Below are 21,059 nucleotides of genomic sequence, written 5' to 3'. Positions count from 1 at the left end.
ATATATAAAAAGGTCTAATGAATGAAGCGATAAATTGTGGTTGTCATCCTTGCCCGCCGCAGCCCTCTTTTGGCCACAATATGCGCAAGACTCGAAGTAAAGTCATCGAGCTTATACGCATCATAGATCATACACACATGGAGAAAGCTGGTATACCTTTTCGTGTAAGTGGAAAACTGCATAGAGACAGAAGTAGTAATACTACATCCTTTCTCTGTTTTGCGGACTCAGATTAGCCGACTCACGCTTGTACTACAAGTCCCCGGCGCCTGGCTCTAAGGCTTTGTTGTACTCAGGCTTTAGAGCGTATCCGACCTTATAGCGTTGCTGTTGAAGTTTCATTCTGTTACTGAACCATACCGTTAAAAGGTTGCATTTCTTCGTGCAAGCAATTTATAAAAAATTTTTGGCTTATTATAGAAACATAGGTACATTGCGTTTCACTATTTTATGTGTCCATCAGACTTTTCGGCGAAACTACCCGTTCCACATCATACATTAGATTATTCCATTTCAAAATATGCTAAACATTGATATTATTATCTGTTTGTGATTATATCAGCGCAATGCTAGGGGCACTCAATTACGATACGCACGGTCCTGCTGTAAAGAGAAAGAGCATGTAGTGTTACTATGTTCTTCTCTCTCACTGGCTCAGAGACACTTTTTCAGTGCGATGCTTCTCTCCATGGATGTATGCCCTAGGTATGTACACATAGGATATCATGGTATAGTAGGTATCTCAATATTTACGAGTCCTATGGTTGAAACAGTGGCGCCACTTCTTAACACTACTTTACGCTGGTTTAATTAATTGTAAGAAGAACCGGAACATGAACAAACGAAGGACAGAGCTTCCTGGACCATTTCTGGCCACAATGTCATAACGCTCCTTGATGAGTTTGATAATAACCATGCTCTCCTTCTCTTTCTAATCAGCAATCCCTTTGTCACCTTGGCGCTCTTTCCATACCTAGAAATAACACCGTTCATGTGACTGCATGTGACTCAACGTCGGTTAATTTTCGGACAATGGTTACGATCAGCTGATGAACTGTCAAATTTAAAGAGAACTGAAAGTTTCGGGGGAGCAAGGTTATTCAAGCCGACTTATAAACAGTTTTGATTCGAGTGTACAAATATGCGAAAATTAGTTTCCGCCCGCGTTCATTGATGGACAACAATATGTTCTCGAAAGTAATGCAATTATGAAAATCGACCTTGCATAATAAATGTTTCTTCAGTGAGGTTATACGTTTTCGGATCCCAAAGATTGATTAGATTTACAAAAAATAAATACTGATAGATGTGATATCATTGAGTAGATTTTACGCGTCATAAGTGTTGAGAGAGTGGATAACGAGAAAGATGAGCTTGTGATAATCTTACCGTAAGATTACAAACAGTCGATAACCATGGCGAGACCAACAGTTTCAGCACAATGTGATTCTGTCGCATCCTACATGGATGGTGTTCATGTGAAAATTGCAGAGGCCTATAAGCCGCCTCGAAAAATTGCCTTGCCAGTGGCTTACAATAATAAATTACCAGACGTGTCGAATTATGTATATGACTTCAGTTTAGAACGAGTAGTCATCGAAAAGGTAAGCACCAGTGTAATAATACTTAAAAGCAAAAAGAAATTAATATAAAACTTTGGCGATATACAAACCGATTATGTCAATTGTTTAAAAATTTAGTATCTAGTTAGTAGTATGATGATCTCTGGTTTAATTAAACATTCAATAATTCAAGATGACAGAGTGGCGTAAGGCCAGACACACCATGGCTCTTGCACGTCGCACCCGTCTCGATGAAAAAAAGAAAAATGAGGAAGCACCTTCTCCACCTCTCCCTGAAACGGTAACGCAATCATCGGTTAAGGTAGCCCCTGCTCCCGAAACAACAATACTCACTCCGCAACCTCTATCTCCATCAGCCAATGATCTGCAATATATAAACATGTCAAACGGACTGGATCTTGCAGACTTTGACAACGATACTAGCAGTCCGTTTGACAACATGGAATTAAAGACAATAAATGACATGGAGGAACTCGCCCAGGTCAGTGTAAAAGAACCTTTTAGTCTTTAGTTTCTTCTATGATTGTTTAATTGCTTATAATAGTAAAACGTAATTCAACATTTTCTCATACAACTTGATGATGTATTTGATAATTCAACATGGATATCCATAATCCCAAAGTTAAATTATTTATTAGAAAATTGATATTCACTTTGCATGACACAAATAAATATTTTTCCGACTCGTCATAAATCACAATGTCTGTCGGATTTTGTTTGCAAAGAAAAATATCTTGTGTGCTGCACTAATTGGCTCTGGAGGTCACTTGATTACTTATCAATATTATTTTACTACTGTTTTAGGTTTTGCAGCCAACATCTCAATGGGTTCCCCCTACCAAGCTGGAGAATATACTCACTGAACTGACTATTGATCAAAATGAAAGAAAACAAGAACATACGAACATCGAAGCTGATGAAAATACTGAAAACAACAAACATGCCTCAAATCAACCTAGTGTTCCTACTATAGTGCAAGAACTTCAGAGGGAATTGGCACGGCCAATCATGGAGGTAATTGAGTTCAATCTGTTCATATTTTTAATTCTTTTTTCAATATGTCAATAGGCAGTCAAATATGTACTATCTAAATGCAAACGTTAAGAGTAAGCTGGAATGACAACCGGCATAAACTTTCTTTTTTCAATAGATATTGTAACTTGAATGAATTGACCATTTTGATTAGTATTCAAAATTGATTTTTGTACCTACTTTAGAATTGGAAGCCTTGGCCAGAGCTTGAGAGCCCCATCTGTGAGGCAGATGTGACTTCTCCAAAGTTTACTAATTCCTCCCCGTCAACTCATTCTACATTATCCAATCCATTATCAGACCTCACCGAGGATGATCAGAAACTAGCTAAACACCTCAGTGATATGGGATTTCCTTTGTCAAGAGCAGCGCGAGCAATTCGTGACTTAGGTGGTCGGGACAATAAGAAAGTAGTCGAGTACCTTTTGGCTGTTCAATCTTTGGAAGAGTTGGGAATGCTCGGCGATGATGCTGAGAAGGTATTAGTATTAACGGATTACGATCCAGAGAAAGCAAAGCTTTACTATCAAAATTTGCAGACATTAAGAGACTTAGGATTCCCAGAAGAACAAGTGTCTTCTGCGTTGTTAAAGTGTAACATCGACAGGGATCGAGCTCTCGATTTATTGATTGCTTAGCTTTGCTGGATCAATAATTATAACTTCATTGAAATAAGACTTGCCTTCGAAACTGACTGAGATAAGATTAATGTATATATTTCAACCAGTCTGTCAGGCATGAATTTCAATTTCACTGCTTTGGCTGGCATTTAATTCTACGCAGCTATAACTAGGTAGTACCTATTTTTCTGGAGGAAATTTTTCAAGTCTCCATTTGAGATGGTTAATATTACTAGTTAATGCGTAATAGTACAATTGCCTCAGTCGTGATACATTTAATTAGTATGATGTAGGCTAAAACTACGCTAACTTACGTTAACTGTGATTTATCAATCTGAGGAATCGTCAATTTTAATTGGCTTCCTTAGTTTAATCAGCAGTCAAAGAATTGGTATACTCTACCCATGTAAACCAAAATGCTACCAGTATTTTCGCAATAGTTTTTAGGCCTAAATTGTAACCTTAATCCATTTGCATCTCCAAAACTCTTGTATATAATAAATCGCTTGAAATGAGATTCATGATCTCTACTATTTTCACAGTTATCTGTTAATTAATCAACACAGTCAATTCAAACAGCCTATCATTTTGTAAAAATATTTATATTTATTTCATACAATACACCATGGCCGATTCGTGGCGAGCACATCAGTTAATTCAGTAAACTCCCTGAGACATCTAGAAGATCAGAAAAAAAATTCATGTACAGTTATTACATTTACAATTGCGAGATATAATTTTTACATACTTTTTACTGCAGAAAACTGACAATTGTAGAAAATTGGTCCATGTATTAGAATTAACAATGATCCAAGCTTCGGTAAAAATTGGCTGCTGACAATTGTTGCTCAGGCAGATACTTGCTGGCCCATTATTCAATAAATTTTGCATGTATCCTATAACTTCGGAACTTTTGCTTTTGCTTTGGAGATTCTGTTTGATTCGATTCACTATTACATCTTGTGTGGAATGATTAACTTCCAAGGTGTGTTTAAACCTAGAGACGTGAAATGAGTAGTGGTCAATTCAATTATTTATCCATCTTTGCCTTAAAATATCGTATACTTTGCTTCTAATCTGTGAACTTTTTAAAGATTCAAAGTAAACTTGCTACTAGAACGATGTACTTTGTCACAAGATTATCATGGCATAAACACCTCGTGCAGTAAATTTGTCGTAGTGCTAGTTCCCACAGTGACGGAACGTAGTTTTCTGTTATATCATGAACAGTTACGAGTTGTCGAGGTAGTTTTATGATGCTGATCTTCTGGACAGTCTCATCAGGCATCTCTACCTTAAGTTGTATGTTCAGTTTAAATTCTTTACCGCAATTGTCTTCGTCATGTACAGGCCCAATAGAACATCTGTATAATGCAATCAAAGTTTGAAAAATAGTCGCATTCACCATATGTCAATAGTATCTGTAATGGTAACGTCTTCAGAATCTACCTATAAGCTGGAATATCTCTGGCATCTCGAAAGTACTGAATGCGACGGCTCAACTGATAACTCACTGGCACAGAAAGGTAATTTATAATTGGGTTACAATCGAACTGTATGTATGGGGCAGACAGAAATCCATTCAGCGGTAAGTACTGCAACCTGCGCAAGGTGAAACACTTCTGTAGACACCTCAGTCTTGTATAACTTAATGAAGTGGATGTAATGATTATTCCAAAACAGATTGGGCATTAATGTAGATGGCAAGAAATGCTTATAAGCAATTAGATAATGATTTTCCATACACTGTAGTTGATAATTTATGAAACAGAAACAAGAAAGAAGTCGGCTCCGAATCAACATACTAGGAAATTGTGAAAATCATATATGGTCTTTTCTACCTATGATGACTTTGTATAAAGATAATTATACGCTACCTGTTGGAACAAACAGATATTGTAGAAAGGCGTGCAGCGAAAGTCAGTCTGTTTGGTAACTCGGTAAGGCCATTGCGATCCGCAATTAATTCTTCTAAACAAGGAAGAGAACCTAGCCATTCTGGTAATGCTATCAACTGGTTCCCACACACAGACAATGTCTCAAGATTTTTCAGTTGGCTTATTTCTAGTGGACATTGGAATAGTGTATTGTACACAGTAATTGTTCATTCATTTGGTGTGGTGATTAAAAAAAAAAGGAATGTTTAGTTGTATAAAGACTCACCGTATGGGAGAATTCTCAGCAAGTTTTTATTCAGTATTAAAGTTTGCAAGTTTTCAAGCCTTCCTATTTGACGAGGTAAAGATTTCAGTTTGTTGTGCCCCAAGTCCAAGGTGTTAAGTTGAGTCATTTCTCCGATTTCATCTGGTAACGTTTCTATCTGGTTGCCATGGAGATACAAGTTGGTGATGTTTGACAGTTCACCAATCCAACAGGGCAGACTGCAGAGCCGATTCCATTTTAAATAGATCTCTTGGATATGTGTTCCATAATTTTTTACAACTTCTGGCAGTTTTGTAAATCCACGATAATTCCAATGCAGGATAAACTTCTCCTCCAATTCTCTGACCATTTGTTTTGTTGTATATTCTGCATTCATTGTAATAACAATATTGATTACTTATTAAAGTTTGAAAATTTTATTTCAAATGAACGTTGATTATACCTCTAGCAAATAGAAATAGACACTGTTAGTTCAAATTCTGAACATAGCTAACTCGACCTTCAGGGTTGACTCAAAATAACTTTTCTACCGGTAGGTCAGTAGTATCAATTTAGTATCTCAGATGCTCTAGTTCTTTTCTCATGAGATCATCATTTATTTATTTATTGATGTAGTTTACATAATATTTGTATAAATTGGACATGGTCTGTATTGCCTTGTTTTACAATTTTCACAAAAACTGAGACACTTACATTTGAATAAAACTTTACAATTTCTGTATAGACTTACAACTGATAACAATGTTGTTCCAAAATGAATGAACTTGATGTACAAAGAGATATATCCGCATGCAATCAATCGTTTATTGTCAAGATGAATGGGTCAATCACATTCTTGAAAATCCGGATTGAAAAGCAATGGAAACAAGTCCGTTTTTACATTGAATTTACGTCGCATTAATTAGTTTTTTCTTGGAATCCCTCAACATCAGATTCACTAAACCGTTTTGCTGTATGACGATTTTGTAAGTGCTTTATCGTATTTATGGCAAATTACGGGTAAATTGACGGATAGATTTTTCGATCACTGTAGAATTTAATCCATGAGAGACTTTACTGATATCATTATGTTAGCCTCAAGTCGGCACGTATAAAATTTGTTTTCGTTGTTATAAACAATCTGAAAACTCGCTCTCTCTCTCTCTATTGCGTTTTGAATGATTCAGTGCGAAAATTTGAAAAAATAATTCATGTGAGTTTAGAAGAATGTTGAAGCTTTTGAAGCTTTTTAGTAAAGAGACATCTGAACTAGTGAAACTTTCGAACTTTGCATTTCATATATTCAAAATCGAAGGACGTTTAACAATTTAATTAATTACTTTCTAATTCCCAAACAAATGAATATCTGTCAGAAAGAATTATTCTTATTTTGAAATGGTTCATTCCCCTGTCATTACGCACCTTAAAATACCAAATTATGTTTTACCCTTTTAGAACAAACTGGAGCGCGCAATTAGTGCGCAATACCAAGTTGCGACAAGATATTTGATTACGTAATCTAAGTGTTTTTTTATGGGAGTTCAAAAACACAGTTGAGAACCCCTGCTGTCTAGTTATGAAGCAGCCATCTTTAAAAAGACTTTGGAAAAGTCAAAATTGCGATCAGGTGTTACTGAGAGTATGAAAATACGCCGCCGGCATTTATCGACGTGTTGAGCAGTCAATATACCGGTACAAGGAACTTGAAAAAAATTTACGAAATGGATGCTATAAGAATCGCATTGCGAAGATCAAACATTATATACAAGGCAACTGTCCAAGCATCTTCTAGAAATTGGTGAGCTTAATCAGGAGTCATAACCTCAAATTAATTGCAACACTAATTTTGAACTCATGACTGAAAGGTCGAGACAGGTTCTGGTCTCGTCTTATAATACTGAGATATTGAAGTATCCGCACGAAAATTGCCGAACTATCTAATTCAAAATCAGTCACCTTTTTTCTGTCAAATTAACTTTTCTCCTATCGACTGAAACGTGTTAGGTTAGGTCGGCAGTAGTGTTTCTTAACCTAGAAGCAAACATTAGCAATGTTTAAAATTGTTTGGTGTTTGAATATGGCAAAATAGCTTGATTGTGGTACGTCGATGACAATTGGTTAGCGTTGTGCTTGTACTTACCGTATATGCATATTGGTCTTGTGCTTTTACACAACGCTTGTCCGAACATCAAGATGTGTTACTTTGATTTCGTTACCATGTTATCGCGAGTTTGTGATTATATAGCAGCAGAAGTCGCAGCCAGAACACCAGAGTTATGTCGAGTGTATCCCAGGAAGCGCTATTCTCAAGAGATGGTATCACTGGTCATGGTTTCATTGATACAAATGACACAAAGCCAAAGGATGACCAAATATTCAATGCACTTGGGGCGACTGATGAACTTTCTTCATACATTGGGTTCGTATGTTGATGAATGTTAATCTTTATCAACAAATCTTCCCTTTGTATTCACATTTGGATTTGAATATGAGATCACTTTATTTTCAAGCATACTAATCTGTCCAAGAATTGAAGAATTCTTTTGCACTTGTTTGCAAGTAGTCAAAACCTTTTATAGTAATCGTAATGTTATCAAGTCCAATTTTCAGTGTATACGATAAAAAGAAATTCAGACAAGGTAGTTCGCAGAAAATAAGATGACGATATTTTTAAATCTAATGAAACTAGTCATATAGTTCCCGATAACTGAACAGATTGTTGAATTGTCATTTTTTGTCTGTTTAAGACTTGCAAGAGAGTTTGCATGCGACAGTAACGTTCAGCATCCTTATGTAGACAAATTAAAGAGAGTACAAATGATTTTGTTTGATCTGAATCATGCAATATCACGGTCAAGTCCTGGTAGAACAAAGCCATTTGAGGCTAAGCATACCAAAGATCTTGAGGAATGGATTGTCGAGTATGCGACTCAATTGCCCCCAGCAGAAGATTATATAATACCGGTAAGGAACACAAACCTGTCTCTTGGTTATTGAAGCATGGAAGGTTGCTTTAAATTTTCATTTTTATTTCAGGGTGGTGGCAAAGCATGCGCTTCGTTACATGTAGCAAGAACAATCTGCAAGCGGGCAGAGAGGAGCGTGGCACCGTTGGTTAGGGACGGTGCTTTAGATGGCGAAGCTCAGGTTTACCTTAACAGATTGTCAGATTTTCTCTTGACCATATCACGTATAGCGGCAAAGTGTGATGAACGCACTGAAAACATTTATATACCACGCGCTGAAGTCAGCGAAGAGAAGCAATAGTGTATTTGTGACTTTTTCAACATGTTCCCACACACGTGATTTTAATTTAATGAAATCTTGAATTAGAATTTTCTCCTACGACACTTTCGTCATTTGCCATTATTATTTGACCACAGTATTTATACACAGAAGCATTTACGTTAATATCGTACACTATGACTAGGAAAATATTATGAAAATTCTGAGATTGTACTGATAATTTAAGTGTCGGGTATGGGAACAGGTTCAGTAGCCAGACTGTTGAACTATGAAAAATATCAATCTCCGATTAGTCGTTGTTAACATGACACAGTAATGTTGAACTAGAATTAATATACACGCACGAAGATAGTTCTAAGAGTATTCAGAATTGTATGAATTGTTTGATGCATTTCATTCGTGCCAAGATTATTTCAAATTTTTAAACGCAGCTCAACAGTAACCATCAAGTAACAGTTAATGTATCTGATGCTAAATATGATTTCACTACGATATGTAGGATTTACAGATGTTTTATAAATCATTGTTATTAATGTTGATAATTTATCAGCACAGTCGTTGCTGTAATAATTAGATAACGTATTGAAAAATAAACTTGTAAATAGTATGTACCGATTATAATCTCGTTGAGTTATTCATTTTGAATTCGTGACACTGTCTGTTTGGTTATTTTATTCGATTTACAAGCACAATAGATTGGAAAAAAGTAATTTTATTCAGTACAAGGTGATACTACATAAATAATCGAGTTACTGGGAGTAAGTAGTTCACACTATTAATCGTTAAACAGTTACAAATATGTATTACCAACAATATATGGTAGCATTGACCAACGAGCAGAAATTTGCGAATATATATTTCAAATATCTTAACAAAACGAAATACTTTTCTCTGTCATAAGTTGCACGATGTTTTCAACTATTTTGTAAACAAATTCTGCATCGCTGTGTGAGAATATCATGCTGTGATTTGTATTTACAGGACCGTTTGACAAATTATCAGTAGCTGCCTTCCAACCAGAGTAGTAAATGTTGACTCATCTCATCTTATTTCTTTATTCAAATGCAAAAGATCATGGTAGCTATTTGTTTACGATGCATTTTTAGTGAATCAGTGCGTTACATGTTTGTTAATATTTGTAGGAACGTTCCAGATTACACCTCGCAACCATTCATTCCAGGATTTCATCTCCCTCAGTGATTTCCTTTAGGTTAATCAGTTCCAGTATACCTGTTCCTTTTGTTTCTGATCTTACCATTTCATCTATTTCTCTGTATTGACCTGGGTCGATTAGGCAAACTAAGTTCAAACTGCCTCCCTCCCAACTTTCATTTTCAATCTTAGTTGCTTGTTTGGAAATCTTCTCTCTCAGTTTGCGAGCTTCTTTACCTGATATCAGAACTCTCAAACGCATTTGTGCTCTTTCCAAGGGCATGACAGCCTTCAATTGCGGAATGACATCCAAAGCCTGCTGTTTGGCGTTGCGATTAGGTTTTACAGAAAAATGAACATCTTTCATAGCTTTTTCAATCATTGATATTGGATACGGGCGCTTAGTTTCTGGGTTGACACATTTGTCGGATACTGTTGTTGCTATATCCTTGAACATTGAATCCAGAGCCGATTGTCTTTCCTTGTCAGAAACCTGTAGCTCTCCCTTAGTAAGGATTTCCTTGCATATTTCTGTCTGGTCATCCTTACCAAACGCTTTCAAGAGATCTTCCCTCTTTGACACCTGACCTTTGGAAACGTTTGTAAACACGGTATGTGTCTGCAATACTTCATCTATGTCCTTCTCTCTGTGACAAATGTTCTCAATTTAATATAATTAATATTATCAAAGATATAATTGGTTTTCAATTTGAATTGTACAATTTAATACAGTGCAAAATCAAGCTGAAGGTACACGGCGAGAAAAAACTAGAGCCTGATGCAAAGTATTCGTGGGATTCACACGTGGACTATTTGCCGTTCGAACACCACACGCGTCTCTTGCTCCATTGCCTAGACCCTTGAGGGCTTAATGTGTGACACAACTTCTTTCCGTAAATGCACCAACGCATATGCAAAGATCTCAAGAATCAGTTCGACTCATAGCAATGCCGCCTTGTGCTGAAACAATGAAGTTGTTCAAAGGATATTTGCAAGTGAACCCACAGATTTTTTTCATGAGGCTCTTTGCGATTGTGTTTTAAGCCACACCTCCCATGCCACAACTGAAAGGTAATCGCAAGGAACCTCATGGAAAAATTTCACAGGTTCTCTTGAAAATATTCCTTGGCCAATTTCACGATTAGAGTGCATGTCAGCACATGCTATATTAGCCCAAATGACTCTAGGGACTATTTCATATGCAGTGAGCTTATCCGTGGTGTAGTTTTTTTTGCAATGAACGGAAACAACACAGAAAAATATTCCAAGAGAAAAGCCCACTATTGAGGTGTGACAACGTTCACGCCTTAAGCTCTAATTTTTTCTCTTTGCGTAGTAGCAACGAAGAACTGGAGGTGACCATGAAAAGATTAAGAAGCGTACCGAAATAGAATATTTTAATCAATGCACAGCTAGCATAAACCAGTATTCTGATGTGACCAGTGATAATGTATGCATGTAGAATTGTAAACAGGTTGATAAATGTACAATTTTGCCTCTCAAAAGTATAAATATATATATATATATATATATATATATATATATATATATATATATATATATTGACGAGTACCACAATTAATGAAGTCAGAATCGAGGCTCATCCGAGTCAACAAATGAAATACTACAGCTAGGTTATGTCGTGCGAACTTGCAATAACACTCAATCGGTGTGCAACAAAATTGCGTAATATGGCTACAGTCGACAAATTGTAAAACTCACAGATTTGTTCTCCAAGATACAACCTTGTTCCTGTAACAGGCGATCTCGAACCTCTTTCCTGCTTTTTTCATACGCACTACTGCGACGTTCGTTAACCTGATCTGGTTAGTTGGTGTGAAAATTAACGACATTTTTGCAAAGTCCGGTAACAATTTACTGCCGTCGAAATTACAAATTATTCGTTATCTCACGATGACAATTTTCATCAGCTTATCTCCGTACTTCTAGGCACTTAATTACTTGTAAAATGATTAAAATATAAACTGGACGTACGTCTAGTTGACAAGGGCGCATCGCAGCATCCACAATGTTACTTGAACGACTTGAACGTTTTTACAAGTTCAACTGCCGCAGCTTTATCAGTGGCGCCAACTCTATATTCTTAAAACATCGAATCTCGCGTGGGAAATTGACGTATTTCATCTCTCATGCAAATCGACGCACTAACTTCAAAAATCCAGAAAATTATGTAAATGCGTAAATATGTGTAGACTGATAAGATTTTTATAGAATGAAATTGTTCTCGGAAATTTAGTAGTCAAAAACATTGATCATAAAGCCTGCGAATTCAGAAATTTTCAAATTTTATGGAAAAATTTACTTTCGTAACGTTTTCTATACCGTCTGTAAAATATAGAAAACACATTCATCAGTAAATTATGTGTCGGTTACTGGTATTTTAGGATGATCAAAAAAGCTGATTTCCATGAGATACGCAATAAATTGCAATAAATCATCGAGCAGCTACCGCGTGGTTGGCAAATCTGCGGCGTCGTAAAATCAGTCGGATCAGCAGTGAATTCGAGTTGCGCGCGCAAACGACAACCGACGCATGCGCAGTTGTGATATTATTCTGCAAAGAGGTGTATTGAACATGGCGACCGCGAGCGTGATGCTGACTGACGTTTAGAAATATGCACGTTTACGTGAAGATTTGAAGATACGGCTCTAGGCCCGCGAGTGTTTAGTTAGAGCGTGCATCGACAGTGACTCTGGAGGCAAAATAGGATGGCTTTGGTCACCGTGCAGCGTTCTCCCAGCGTTACCAGCTCGCCTCAGAGTTCGGTGAGTTTTGCATTTTGTGCCAATAGTAGACAGAGAGATACGCGGTCCGGTGTTCGCCAGTGTTGAGATAACCGTGGCTCGGTGCAGCCGCGGGCCGCATCTGTTTTTTTTTTTATCTCCCTTTTGTACCAACTTTAGCATTAATCACCGCGATGAAATTTTTTTTCATTTACCACTGTTCGAAATCAAACAAAGCGTGCTCGGTGCAAGCCTTTGACTACAAAACCAATACTTGCAGGAAGATTTTACTTTTGCATTTGACAATCACTGTAATCATCGTACGAGTTAAAATATATCTCAAGGGTTCTCTATCTACACGAAACACCCGCGATATATCAATCTCTTTACGCATTGTCAGATACGAGTTCGAACGTTTGCCTTTTATGGCGATATATCTCAAGAGTTTACTCCGTTTCCTCCGTCTATCTCTCATTCTCTAGCTCTCTCTACTATACTCTCTCTTTCTCACTCTCTCTCTCCCTCCCCCCTCTCTCTCTGTATTGCTATCAGCTGTTCGCATGCATTTAAAACTTCTCTATGCGCATATATGTAAGTATAGGTTCCAAGTCCAGGCGCGTGTCGCCTCGTCGCACTGTGGCTGATGACCGATTTTAGTACGCTATTTGTCCATTTGATTCATTTATCAGCTGGGTATTGTTAAGTCAACGTCGAGCGTCGTCGCATATTTTCATTGAATGTAAACAAGAGAAAAAGACTCGGTCAAGATCTGCGCCATTCATAATTCATACGTATTTAGGAAGAAGAATATCCACTGGAAATTCAATATTTTTCAAAATACATTTTTTGCCAGTTTCGCGGCCGACATGTTTATCAATCACGTACGATACTTCGTCTGAATTTCAGGTAGTTCGGAAAATTCAACGGTTTTTCCACAAAATACATCGTTACATCAAAGTTACGAATTTCAATTTAACCCTGGAGCGGTAAAGGGGGGCGAAAAAACACCCCACGCGAATTTAAATTTCCCACCGCAAGAGAACAGCTTATGTTTTCAGCTCGACTAATAACAAATTTTTGATCATCCTATTGGAACTTGACCAAAAATTATTTTGGCCCACGTGATTCTTTGTTAAAAAGCGAAGAAACTGATACCCTATAGGACCCTCAACGATACGCTGTATCCGAGAGATGGAATTTACAAGATTGGGGCGTTTTTTTTTATCCCCCGTCACCGGAATAGGTATGAAAAAAAAAAAAAAAAAATGTTACCATTCCAGTTTTAACCTGATTCTGGTGCCATCGCGAACGTCGATATATTTTTTTGATAAAGCCACAGGCACCCGGAAACGTGCGAAATGTAGCGGCGCGGGTTGACCGAAGCGGCAGAGTGCAGAAAACGGGAGGAGCGAATATATTTGCACGGTCTGACCGAGCAGAGCCGCCTGCGCTGCGCCGTCGAGAAAAACCGAAGAAGAGCAACGCGGCACCAGAAACAGCTTCCAGTCGGTCGCCACGGTCGTTGGTGGGTGGATGTTGAGGGTGTCACTCCTCGAAAGCTCGAATCAGTCAAGGAAGACGCGTCGCGATTGCGGAAACAGCTGCGAAACGGGATTTGCAGAATTTGAATCGAGTCTGTTTTCGCGCCTTTTTCCTTCGGGTTCGTGAATCTTTTTTCTTTTATCCTTGGAATTTAGGGAATTTGAATCGAGTCCGATTTCGCGCCTTTGTATTTCGGGTTCTTGAATCTGTTTCTTTTTCTCCTCGGAATTTGGAGAATTTGAATCGAGTCTGTTTTGGCGCCTTTTTCCTTCGGGTTCTTGAATCTTTTTTTAATTCTCCTCGGAATTTGGCGATTTTGAATCGAGTCCGTTTTCGCGCTTTTTTGTTTCGGGTTCTTGAAACTTCTTTTTTTCCTCGATGTGTCGTATATTGATCGATAGAGAGCCGAGTAGAATAATGCTAATGTTCGTTATACTCTCTTTCTGGAATTGGTTTTTCTAATTCAATCCCTTGTGTAACTGAATTGAGATTGGATTATTTATTCTTACCTATTCACGTGCTGCAGTTTTTGTGATATTAGTGACTGTGAAATCAGTGCGTTTTGTTAGACGTATCCGACGGGCTTTACACTTGAATTTTCAAACGCATTGCATTATAAACGTTCATTTTCAAGTATAACAGCTGATGCATTGACCTATTTTTCAAAAGTAATATGCCACAATACTTCTTGAACGAGAAACAATTTATGAATGAGAAAAATGTGTTCACGAAAATTTGAATCTCACTATTTTTCGAACGTTAATAATAATCAATTTCAACAAGGAATACTTCACAATTTTCGTTATGAAGATTTTTCAAAAATGATTTTTATAATAATTATCAACATCATATTTAAGTGCGTTCTGTTCTGAGCTTTGAATAAAGAAAATTATGCGGACAGGAATTATTTTATTCAGGCATTACAAGGGCATATTATTTCTCTTGATCAACGGAAAATTTCATGTTTCTATTGTTTCCTGAGAAGATTTTTTTTATCTAGATCGGACTATCAGTTAATCAGAATAAGTTAATTCAAAAATATTTTGTGAAATTTGTGTTTTCTTGAATGATTTCGACTCGCGAGTGTATCAAAATCAAGGTTGTTGATCAAAGATAGTTACGCTGTGACTAAATTTGCATTGTCAAAATTTCAGGAATTCAAAATTTAAATTCTCGTAAAAATGATGCCTCCGGCGTTTTTATGTAAAACACGGAATTTCTCGCAGCCGATTTACTGTCTCTTTGCAAGATAAAAGTTGAAAATAATGTGATGGACATGAAGCAACTACTCGAGCAAAGATCGTTATCGTCATGCAATGATCACAATCATTCTTATTGTTATCATTATAACTAGGTTTGTTATTCTCGAAACGTCAAGTGTTTTTACGAACGCGGTGAAACATGCAACAGCAAGTGTTGACGATGATGAACAGCTGTTAGGTGAAAATCCGCGTCTTCTTCTTCTTTTTTTACTTCTTGTTCCTCGCGATGATTCTGTTGAAGCAGAAAAGCTCCATGCTTTACGTTCTGCCGCCACCTTCGGCCCCCGAGCCGCCATCCCCTTGGTCAACGATCTTTTGGGGCAAGGATAAATCGGCCCGGAAAATCTCTAGGAGAGCTGGACCCGTTGCTAGATTCTTCGACAAGGTTGCTCCAAAAGTACGTATTTCAATGGAGTTGACTTCGGCCAATTTTTACAGCTCTGGATCTCAAGATCTATGCAAATTTTTTCACAACTCAACTTTTGATGGTTTCTATTATAATGTAATATTCGATGATTCGAAAAAGTAGAAAATTTTTATTTTCTCTGTAACATCGTTTTGCCTTGCACACTTGTGATCTTCGTGTTTTATTTACAAGCCTAAAAGATAATCCAAGCTAAACTGATTATTCTTCAATATGTACAAAGCTTTTCTTCTCGACAACGACCCAAGCTAATATTTTTATGATATATATACTCGTAGCAGTCAATCGGCTGCAATAGATTATAAAGCAAGCAGGTTCACAGACATTCGGAACCGTTACGCATTGTTGTTCGAGTTCTCATCGTGCCAATTTATTTTTGCGTCATACTCATGCATACTTAATTAAATTCAATTAATGCGTGCCGCCGTAGCGTTCAACTCTTACGATACACTTACGCAATTCGTTTTATAGGGAAACGTACACGCGATTTTATTTGTTGTATACATTCTCAGGCGTTTAATTACAAACCGATTCACACTGTTTATATTGCTAAAGAATACTAAATAAATGTAAAAGTTATATAATTTTTAGAATAATCCTCTCGCGCTAAAGTTAATTAAGAATATAAAAATCGACTTCTTTTTATGTAGTGATTCTTTGTGTTGTGGAAAAAATATCAGATAATTTATACGTAGTTTTGCTTTTTGTTTTTATTCTTAGGACGGATGGTTAGAATGATATTTCTGAATTGTTTTCTTGTCTCAAATGTTCGTTACATGTCAGATTACATGCCGTTTACGGGACTCTTTTTCGGTGCAGAACTTTAACACCGAGAGTCGATTAACCCGTCACATATTATAATACTCTCCTGAAATAATTGAAACAAACAAGAAAGAGTAAAATATAAAGAATTGATTAGCGTTTTTATAAACTTGAGAACTTGACTCTGTCTTTGTTGTTCTCTGCTACTTTATCTCTCTCTCACCCGTGGTAGCACGCGTATGTGTAAAATAAGTACAAGTATGTACCATATTTACTAAACTTATGTAGCATCGGATAATCAAGACGAATGCGAAAAGTACATACTTGGACGCTGCGAGTGAACGGATCATGAACAGCTACGGGTTCTTGATCGAGAGCGGTAGAGATCAAGGAGTTTTCGAAGATCGTTTAAGAAATCGCCCACGGGTTGTGTCCTTTTATGCGAAACTTTATGACCGAATCATCACGTTATAACCGGTACCCGCTGATGTCTCGTTCTCATCTCCTAACGCATTAACCTGCGGTCTATTTGTTTGTTATTATGTGATATATGAGCAAGTAAGGCGAGAAGGTATCTTCGTTTACATGGCACGTTGTGCAGCTTCGATTTCGGTAAAGATGCAGCAGATAATAGTCCACATTAAAGTCGTTTCTTCGTAGCAATTTTCCGCATGTGAGTTTCGAACTTGATGATCAGGAAATTTGGTGGTGAAAATTTGAAGAATTTAAAAAATGGGCAAGGGGAACAAACGGAGCATCAATGGAGTCGAATCAACGCTGCTCGCTAAACTGTGCAGCGAAAAATTGAACTCAATACACAGCATGAAAGATTATATGCTGAGGGATTTAGGGGATGAGGTTGAGTTTGGTTAAAGTTGACGGGGTCGGTCGTGGCGGAACCGGAGAATCGAATTTAAGCGATGCGTGCATCCCGCGATCCGCTCAACGAGAGTAATTCGGATCGATGCCCTCCTCTAGTCTTTGCTGAAGAGCAATGATGCTCGCATCGGTGATTCTTTTCACCGAATTTTTATCCCCCGCGAAAAAGCACCAGCGGTGCTGTTTTTTTAACTAAGAGGCATCTGGGCGGATCAGTTAGGCTGAAGTTAGTAATGTTATCGTAACGAAACATCAGGGAATAAATCATTATTGCGCAATTTTAGAATGACTTTTCAAGAAGCTGGCTGTTCAAAATAAAAGTATGTTTTGTTTATGATGGTTAATACTAAATTTCGGATATTCTCAAACGTGCAAAGTAATGATGATTTTTCGTAAAGGGTTTGAGTCTGGGGAGGATGTCGGTAAGTGTCGGTAACAGGAATCTGCGTGTAGAACTCTCCTTGTTATACTACTAACTTGGCACCTTCTTTGGAATATCACAAGGAAACTTGATGGGAATTTGTCGGATGAACGTCGGTATATCAAATACTCGGAATTTTACATTCATGATGAATAAATTGATGTTCAAACTCGTCTGTATTATTCATTCCTATACATATAATTTTCATTTGTGAAATACAGTCACCCGACACTTCCAAAGATTCACTTGTACAGCGCACGTGTGCAAAGTAAGTATTATGTATACGTATCCACGGTGAAACGTTGAAGTACGTGACGCGTTGTTATCCCGAGAACCGAACGAGTTGCTCATATGAGCCTGCAGCAGCTTTTTGCATGGTTTCCAAGTAATTTTACGGATGAGATGGTAGAGAGTTGATCCAGCACCGACTATCAAGACTCAATTTATCACGGAACCCTTACGATGTGTCGTGAGAGAATATCAAGGAAAAGCTTCATCCATTTGTCATAGAAACCGGGTGACAGTGCAAAGACGTTACGTCTAAGCGTTATACAAAACCAAACGCGATTTCGGGGCGTAAAATTGTACACCTAGAAACTACATATTTCCAATTATTGAGTAGGTATAATGAACATTTGAAACGAAAAGTTAGTTACAGTTTCAGTGTCTTCATTTCTGTCTTCTTTGAGTTAAAACGACATGGTTTACATTCTCTTATGGTTATGTTCTGATGTATTCCGATATGGATTTAGACAGTGTCTAAAGAAGTCGTAGCATGCTTATGGTTGTCTTCTATTGTGTAGACGTAGACTTGTACACAGATAATGGGTAATATGAAAACATCTTGACTCCGTTTTGTGCTTGGCATGTACGAAGAGTTTCTTTTACATCCAATATTAGTGATTGCCTCACAGTAAGTAGTGTGCGAGGTGTAGTCGATAGATTCAATGACATTTTCTTTCTTTAGGATTTCAACTTTCGTCATATATATCTAGACATTTTTCGCCACCCATGACGTTAACATTTCACGCTTCGAAGGTATCGCCATTTAGCTCCGTTTCTTGTGTAACACAGACATCTTTGTACGTACGAAGAGACGTTGAATGAGCTAATCGCGAGTGAATCGAATTGGTAACGTCATCGGCCTCTTCCTCGCAATCGTTTCTTAGTGCTTCTCGGTCTCGATTTCTTCGACGAGCTTCTGCATCAACAGCGTCTCGTCTCGTTGGTTGAAAATCTCGTGGCATTTTCGCTGTGCAGAACTTGTGACATACTCGTACGTATATCCACATCTGCATACCACATACTGTTCACCTTTCGCAACGTGTGTAGATCAATTCATTCATTGCATCATCAATCCATTAGTTGTCATGCTAAAATTTCGAAGATCTTATGGTGCAGTGTTTCGTGTTTCTTCTTCTCGTTCTACTATATTCGACGTTTTGACAACTTTTGTTTCGAACGTTCACATTGTCAGTGTCCAACAGATTTTTACGAACGATAAATGATCTTTGCTGCGTACGTATGAGCTTCGAAGATCATCGTCGAACCAGTGTCTTTATTGGCGAAGGTAAAGCAATGTTTAGCAATCAAGAAAGTCTGCGTCTATGATACGTATAGTTGTGCAACTATAACTAAAAGTCGAACGAACTCCTGGCGATCCGTTTTAACGACACCTTTAGCTTCACATTACCTCGTTCGAGGTTACAGTGACCTGCACATAGATGCACGAACCTGTCTGGTTTAACGTCGTCTGGGTATTTCACGACTACCTTACAGCTAGCTTCTGATTTACACTTTACTGGAGTCGTCTCGTGAGGCAGTCGACCCCCTAACTCGTTCTCTCGCTTGTGCTCCACAATCAGTTGTAGTACCTTACACACCTACAATGATTATAAAGTAAAGACGTGCTCTTTTGTTCCACAATAATCGAGACAAAGCCAGCAATTTACACAGAAGCGAGTTCTGGTAGTTGTTCTCTTTCTCCCAGTTTGATTCATACTACTTTTATCTTCGTCGTTCTTGCAGCCTTTTCTCGAATTAAATCATACATTATAAAAAGGTATCCACTTGAAATTTGAGGAGTTCGTTGTTATACTATTATGGAAATCTAGTAAAAATTTGCGACGCTACAATTCAGTTTCACTTCTTTCGCATGATGTTGACGGTTTTCTCAATTGAAAATCAAGACTTGCGATCTGGTGATGTCAATTTCACTTTGGTCATCCGCTCACGTATACAATGTATGGTCGCGATGGATGGATGCTGCAGTCTGTCGTCCCTCTTTCTTTCACAGTCGAACGAGCAAATAATTAATGCGTTCGAACGCACGTATCCGTCTCTTACAATCTATTGACGTATCTATCTGTCCAACATCCGTTTCATGTCCTCTGAAGCCTGCCTCTTTCGATATGTGCCTCGTGCAGTGCCCTTTGCGGCATACCAATCTTTCTTATTGGCATTAACTTTGTACAGGCAATTCCATTGGCTCCTAACACTTCACAATAATCGCGAACTGCGTCGCTTATTGCATGTCACGATCAGTTTATATCAGGTGGATCGATGTTTCCTCTTTCATGCAGTACCGTGAATATCAGGATGAACAGAGATGCGGTAGAATTTGAGACTATCGAGCCTTGCGTAACCTTTGCATAAAACGTTCTCATTCCTTTCCCTGCAAGTATCGCGTATATTAATATAAGTTTACAAAAGAATTTGTAATACATAAGCTACCGTTAATCGTTTCGATATTACAAGCAATAAAGTGGAGCGTGTGGCCGAGCACATCGTGGGATATAATTATTTATTGAAAGTTGCGAGTAAAATCTGTCTGTCAGGATTGCGAAGAAAGGATTGAAAAAATTATTTAAAAAAACCTTACCGATAATCACAGAAATTATGGTCGAGCAATTTCCAGCTCGCTTCCACAGCTGCAGAATATCGCGAGAAAATGGACGGGATCCTCATTGACGCGTTTTAAACCAGAACTGCTGCAACGCGATTAGGTACAGAGGTACAGCCTAATTGGCGGCACGGAGGGAACATGAGGGAAAAATTATGATAATTAGGTACCTACCTAGGTAGTCGATGGTGTTAAGCGAGAGTTGCATGGCACTAAGGAGCCAGACAACTTCCGTCCTCAAAGAACGACTCAAGTATTACACTCGTGGTTGACGTAATGCAGCTGTTCGCTCACTACTGTACGGGTTTTTGCTCGCAAATTATAAACGCCACCGTGCCGCCGCTCTC

At 37.9% G+C, this 21,059-nt stretch overlaps 5 protein-coding genes across 14 annotated transcripts in view; 3 read left to right on the top strand and 2 right to left on the bottom strand.

Moving 5' to 3' along the window:
* The first annotated feature begins 604 nt into the window (after positions 1–604).
* On the top strand, positions 605–3,752 carry LOC124219353 (ubiquitin-associated protein 1). Of its 2 annotated transcripts, XM_046626792.2 has the most exons (5): positions 605–705; positions 1,432–1,604; positions 1,756–2,064; positions 2,388–2,597; positions 2,801–3,752. In XM_046626792.2, the coding sequence occupies exons 1-5, from the start codon at positions 693–695 to the stop codon at positions 3,251–3,253; spliced, it is 1,158 nt and encodes a 385-aa protein (XP_046482748.1). In that variant the 5' UTR covers positions 605–692; the 3' UTR covers positions 3,254–3,752. The 2 variants fall into 2 exon arrangements, with proteins under 2 accessions (XP_046482748.1, XP_046482747.1); XM_046626791.2 differs by lacking the exon at positions 605–705 and having other exon boundaries at positions 748–1,604.
* On the bottom strand, positions 3,434–7,739 carry LOC124219351 (leucine-rich repeat-containing protein 28). Of its 5 annotated transcripts, XM_046626786.2 has the most exons (8): positions 7,518–7,570; positions 7,334–7,408; positions 5,399–5,764; positions 5,113–5,299; positions 4,685–4,837; positions 4,393–4,599; positions 3,984–4,232; positions 3,434–3,913 (listed from the first exon to the last, which is right to left on the bottom strand). In XM_046626786.2, the coding sequence occupies exons 3-8, from the start codon at positions 5,745–5,747 to the stop codon at positions 3,847–3,849; spliced, it is 1,212 nt and encodes a 403-aa protein (XP_046482742.1). In that variant the 5' UTR covers positions 5,748–5,764; positions 7,334–7,408; positions 7,518–7,570; the 3' UTR covers positions 3,434–3,846. The 5 variants fall into 5 exon arrangements, with proteins under 5 accessions (XP_046482742.1, XP_046482737.1, XP_046482740.1 ...); XM_046626781.2 differs by lacking the exon at positions 7,334–7,408 and having other exon boundaries at positions 7,518–7,739; XM_046626784.2 differs by lacking the exons at positions 7,334–7,408; positions 7,518–7,570 and adding an exon at positions 6,800–6,920.
* Positions 6,916–10,113, top strand: LOC124219360 (corrinoid adenosyltransferase MMAB). 2 transcript variants are annotated; one of them, XM_046626807.2, is made up of 4 exons: positions 6,916–7,175; positions 7,626–7,796; positions 8,125–8,341; positions 8,414–10,113. In XM_046626807.2, the coding sequence occupies exons 1-4, from the start codon at positions 7,099–7,101 to the stop codon at positions 8,642–8,644; spliced, it is 696 nt and encodes a 231-aa protein (XP_046482763.1). In that variant the 5' UTR covers positions 6,916–7,098; the 3' UTR covers positions 8,645–10,113. The 2 variants fall into 2 exon arrangements, with proteins under 2 accessions (XP_046482763.1, XP_046482762.1); XM_046626806.2 differs by having other exon boundaries at positions 6,925–7,175; positions 7,623–7,796.
* Sbds (SBDS ribosome maturation factor) lies at positions 9,320–11,837 on the bottom strand. Its single transcript, XM_046626802.2, has 2 exons — positions 11,498–11,837; positions 9,320–10,422 (listed from the first exon to the last, which is right to left on the bottom strand). The coding sequence occupies exons 1-2, from the start codon at positions 11,626–11,628 to the stop codon at positions 9,795–9,797; spliced, it is 759 nt and encodes a 252-aa protein (XP_046482758.1). The 5' UTR covers positions 11,629–11,837; the 3' UTR covers positions 9,320–9,794.
* A 535-nt stretch (positions 11,838–12,372) lies between these two features.
* The window catches only part of ssh (Protein phosphatase Slingshot), a 171,612-nt gene continuing 162,925 nt past the window's right edge, over positions 12,373–21,059 (top strand). For 2 of the 4 annotated variants that reach the window (XM_046626765.2, XM_046626764.2), the window contains exon 1: positions 12,373–12,562. In XM_046626765.2, coding sequence (XP_046482721.1) covers positions 12,506–12,562 — 57 coding nt within the window. In that variant the 5' untranslated portion in view covers positions 12,373–12,505. Of the gene's footprint in view, positions 12,563–15,209; positions 15,722–21,059 lie in introns of those variants that run through there. The other 2 variants (XM_046626762.2, XM_046626763.2) reach the window with 2 other exon arrangements.

This window comes from Neodiprion pinetum, chromosome 5 (assembly GCF_021155775.2).
Source record: "Neodiprion pinetum isolate iyNeoPine1 chromosome 5, iyNeoPine1.2, whole genome shotgun sequence".
Classification (NCBI taxonomy): domain Eukaryota; kingdom Metazoa; phylum Arthropoda; class Insecta; order Hymenoptera; family Diprionidae; genus Neodiprion; species Neodiprion pinetum.
Note: the sequence above shows the minus strand (reverse complement) of the source record. Positions and strands in the feature narration are given on the sequence as shown.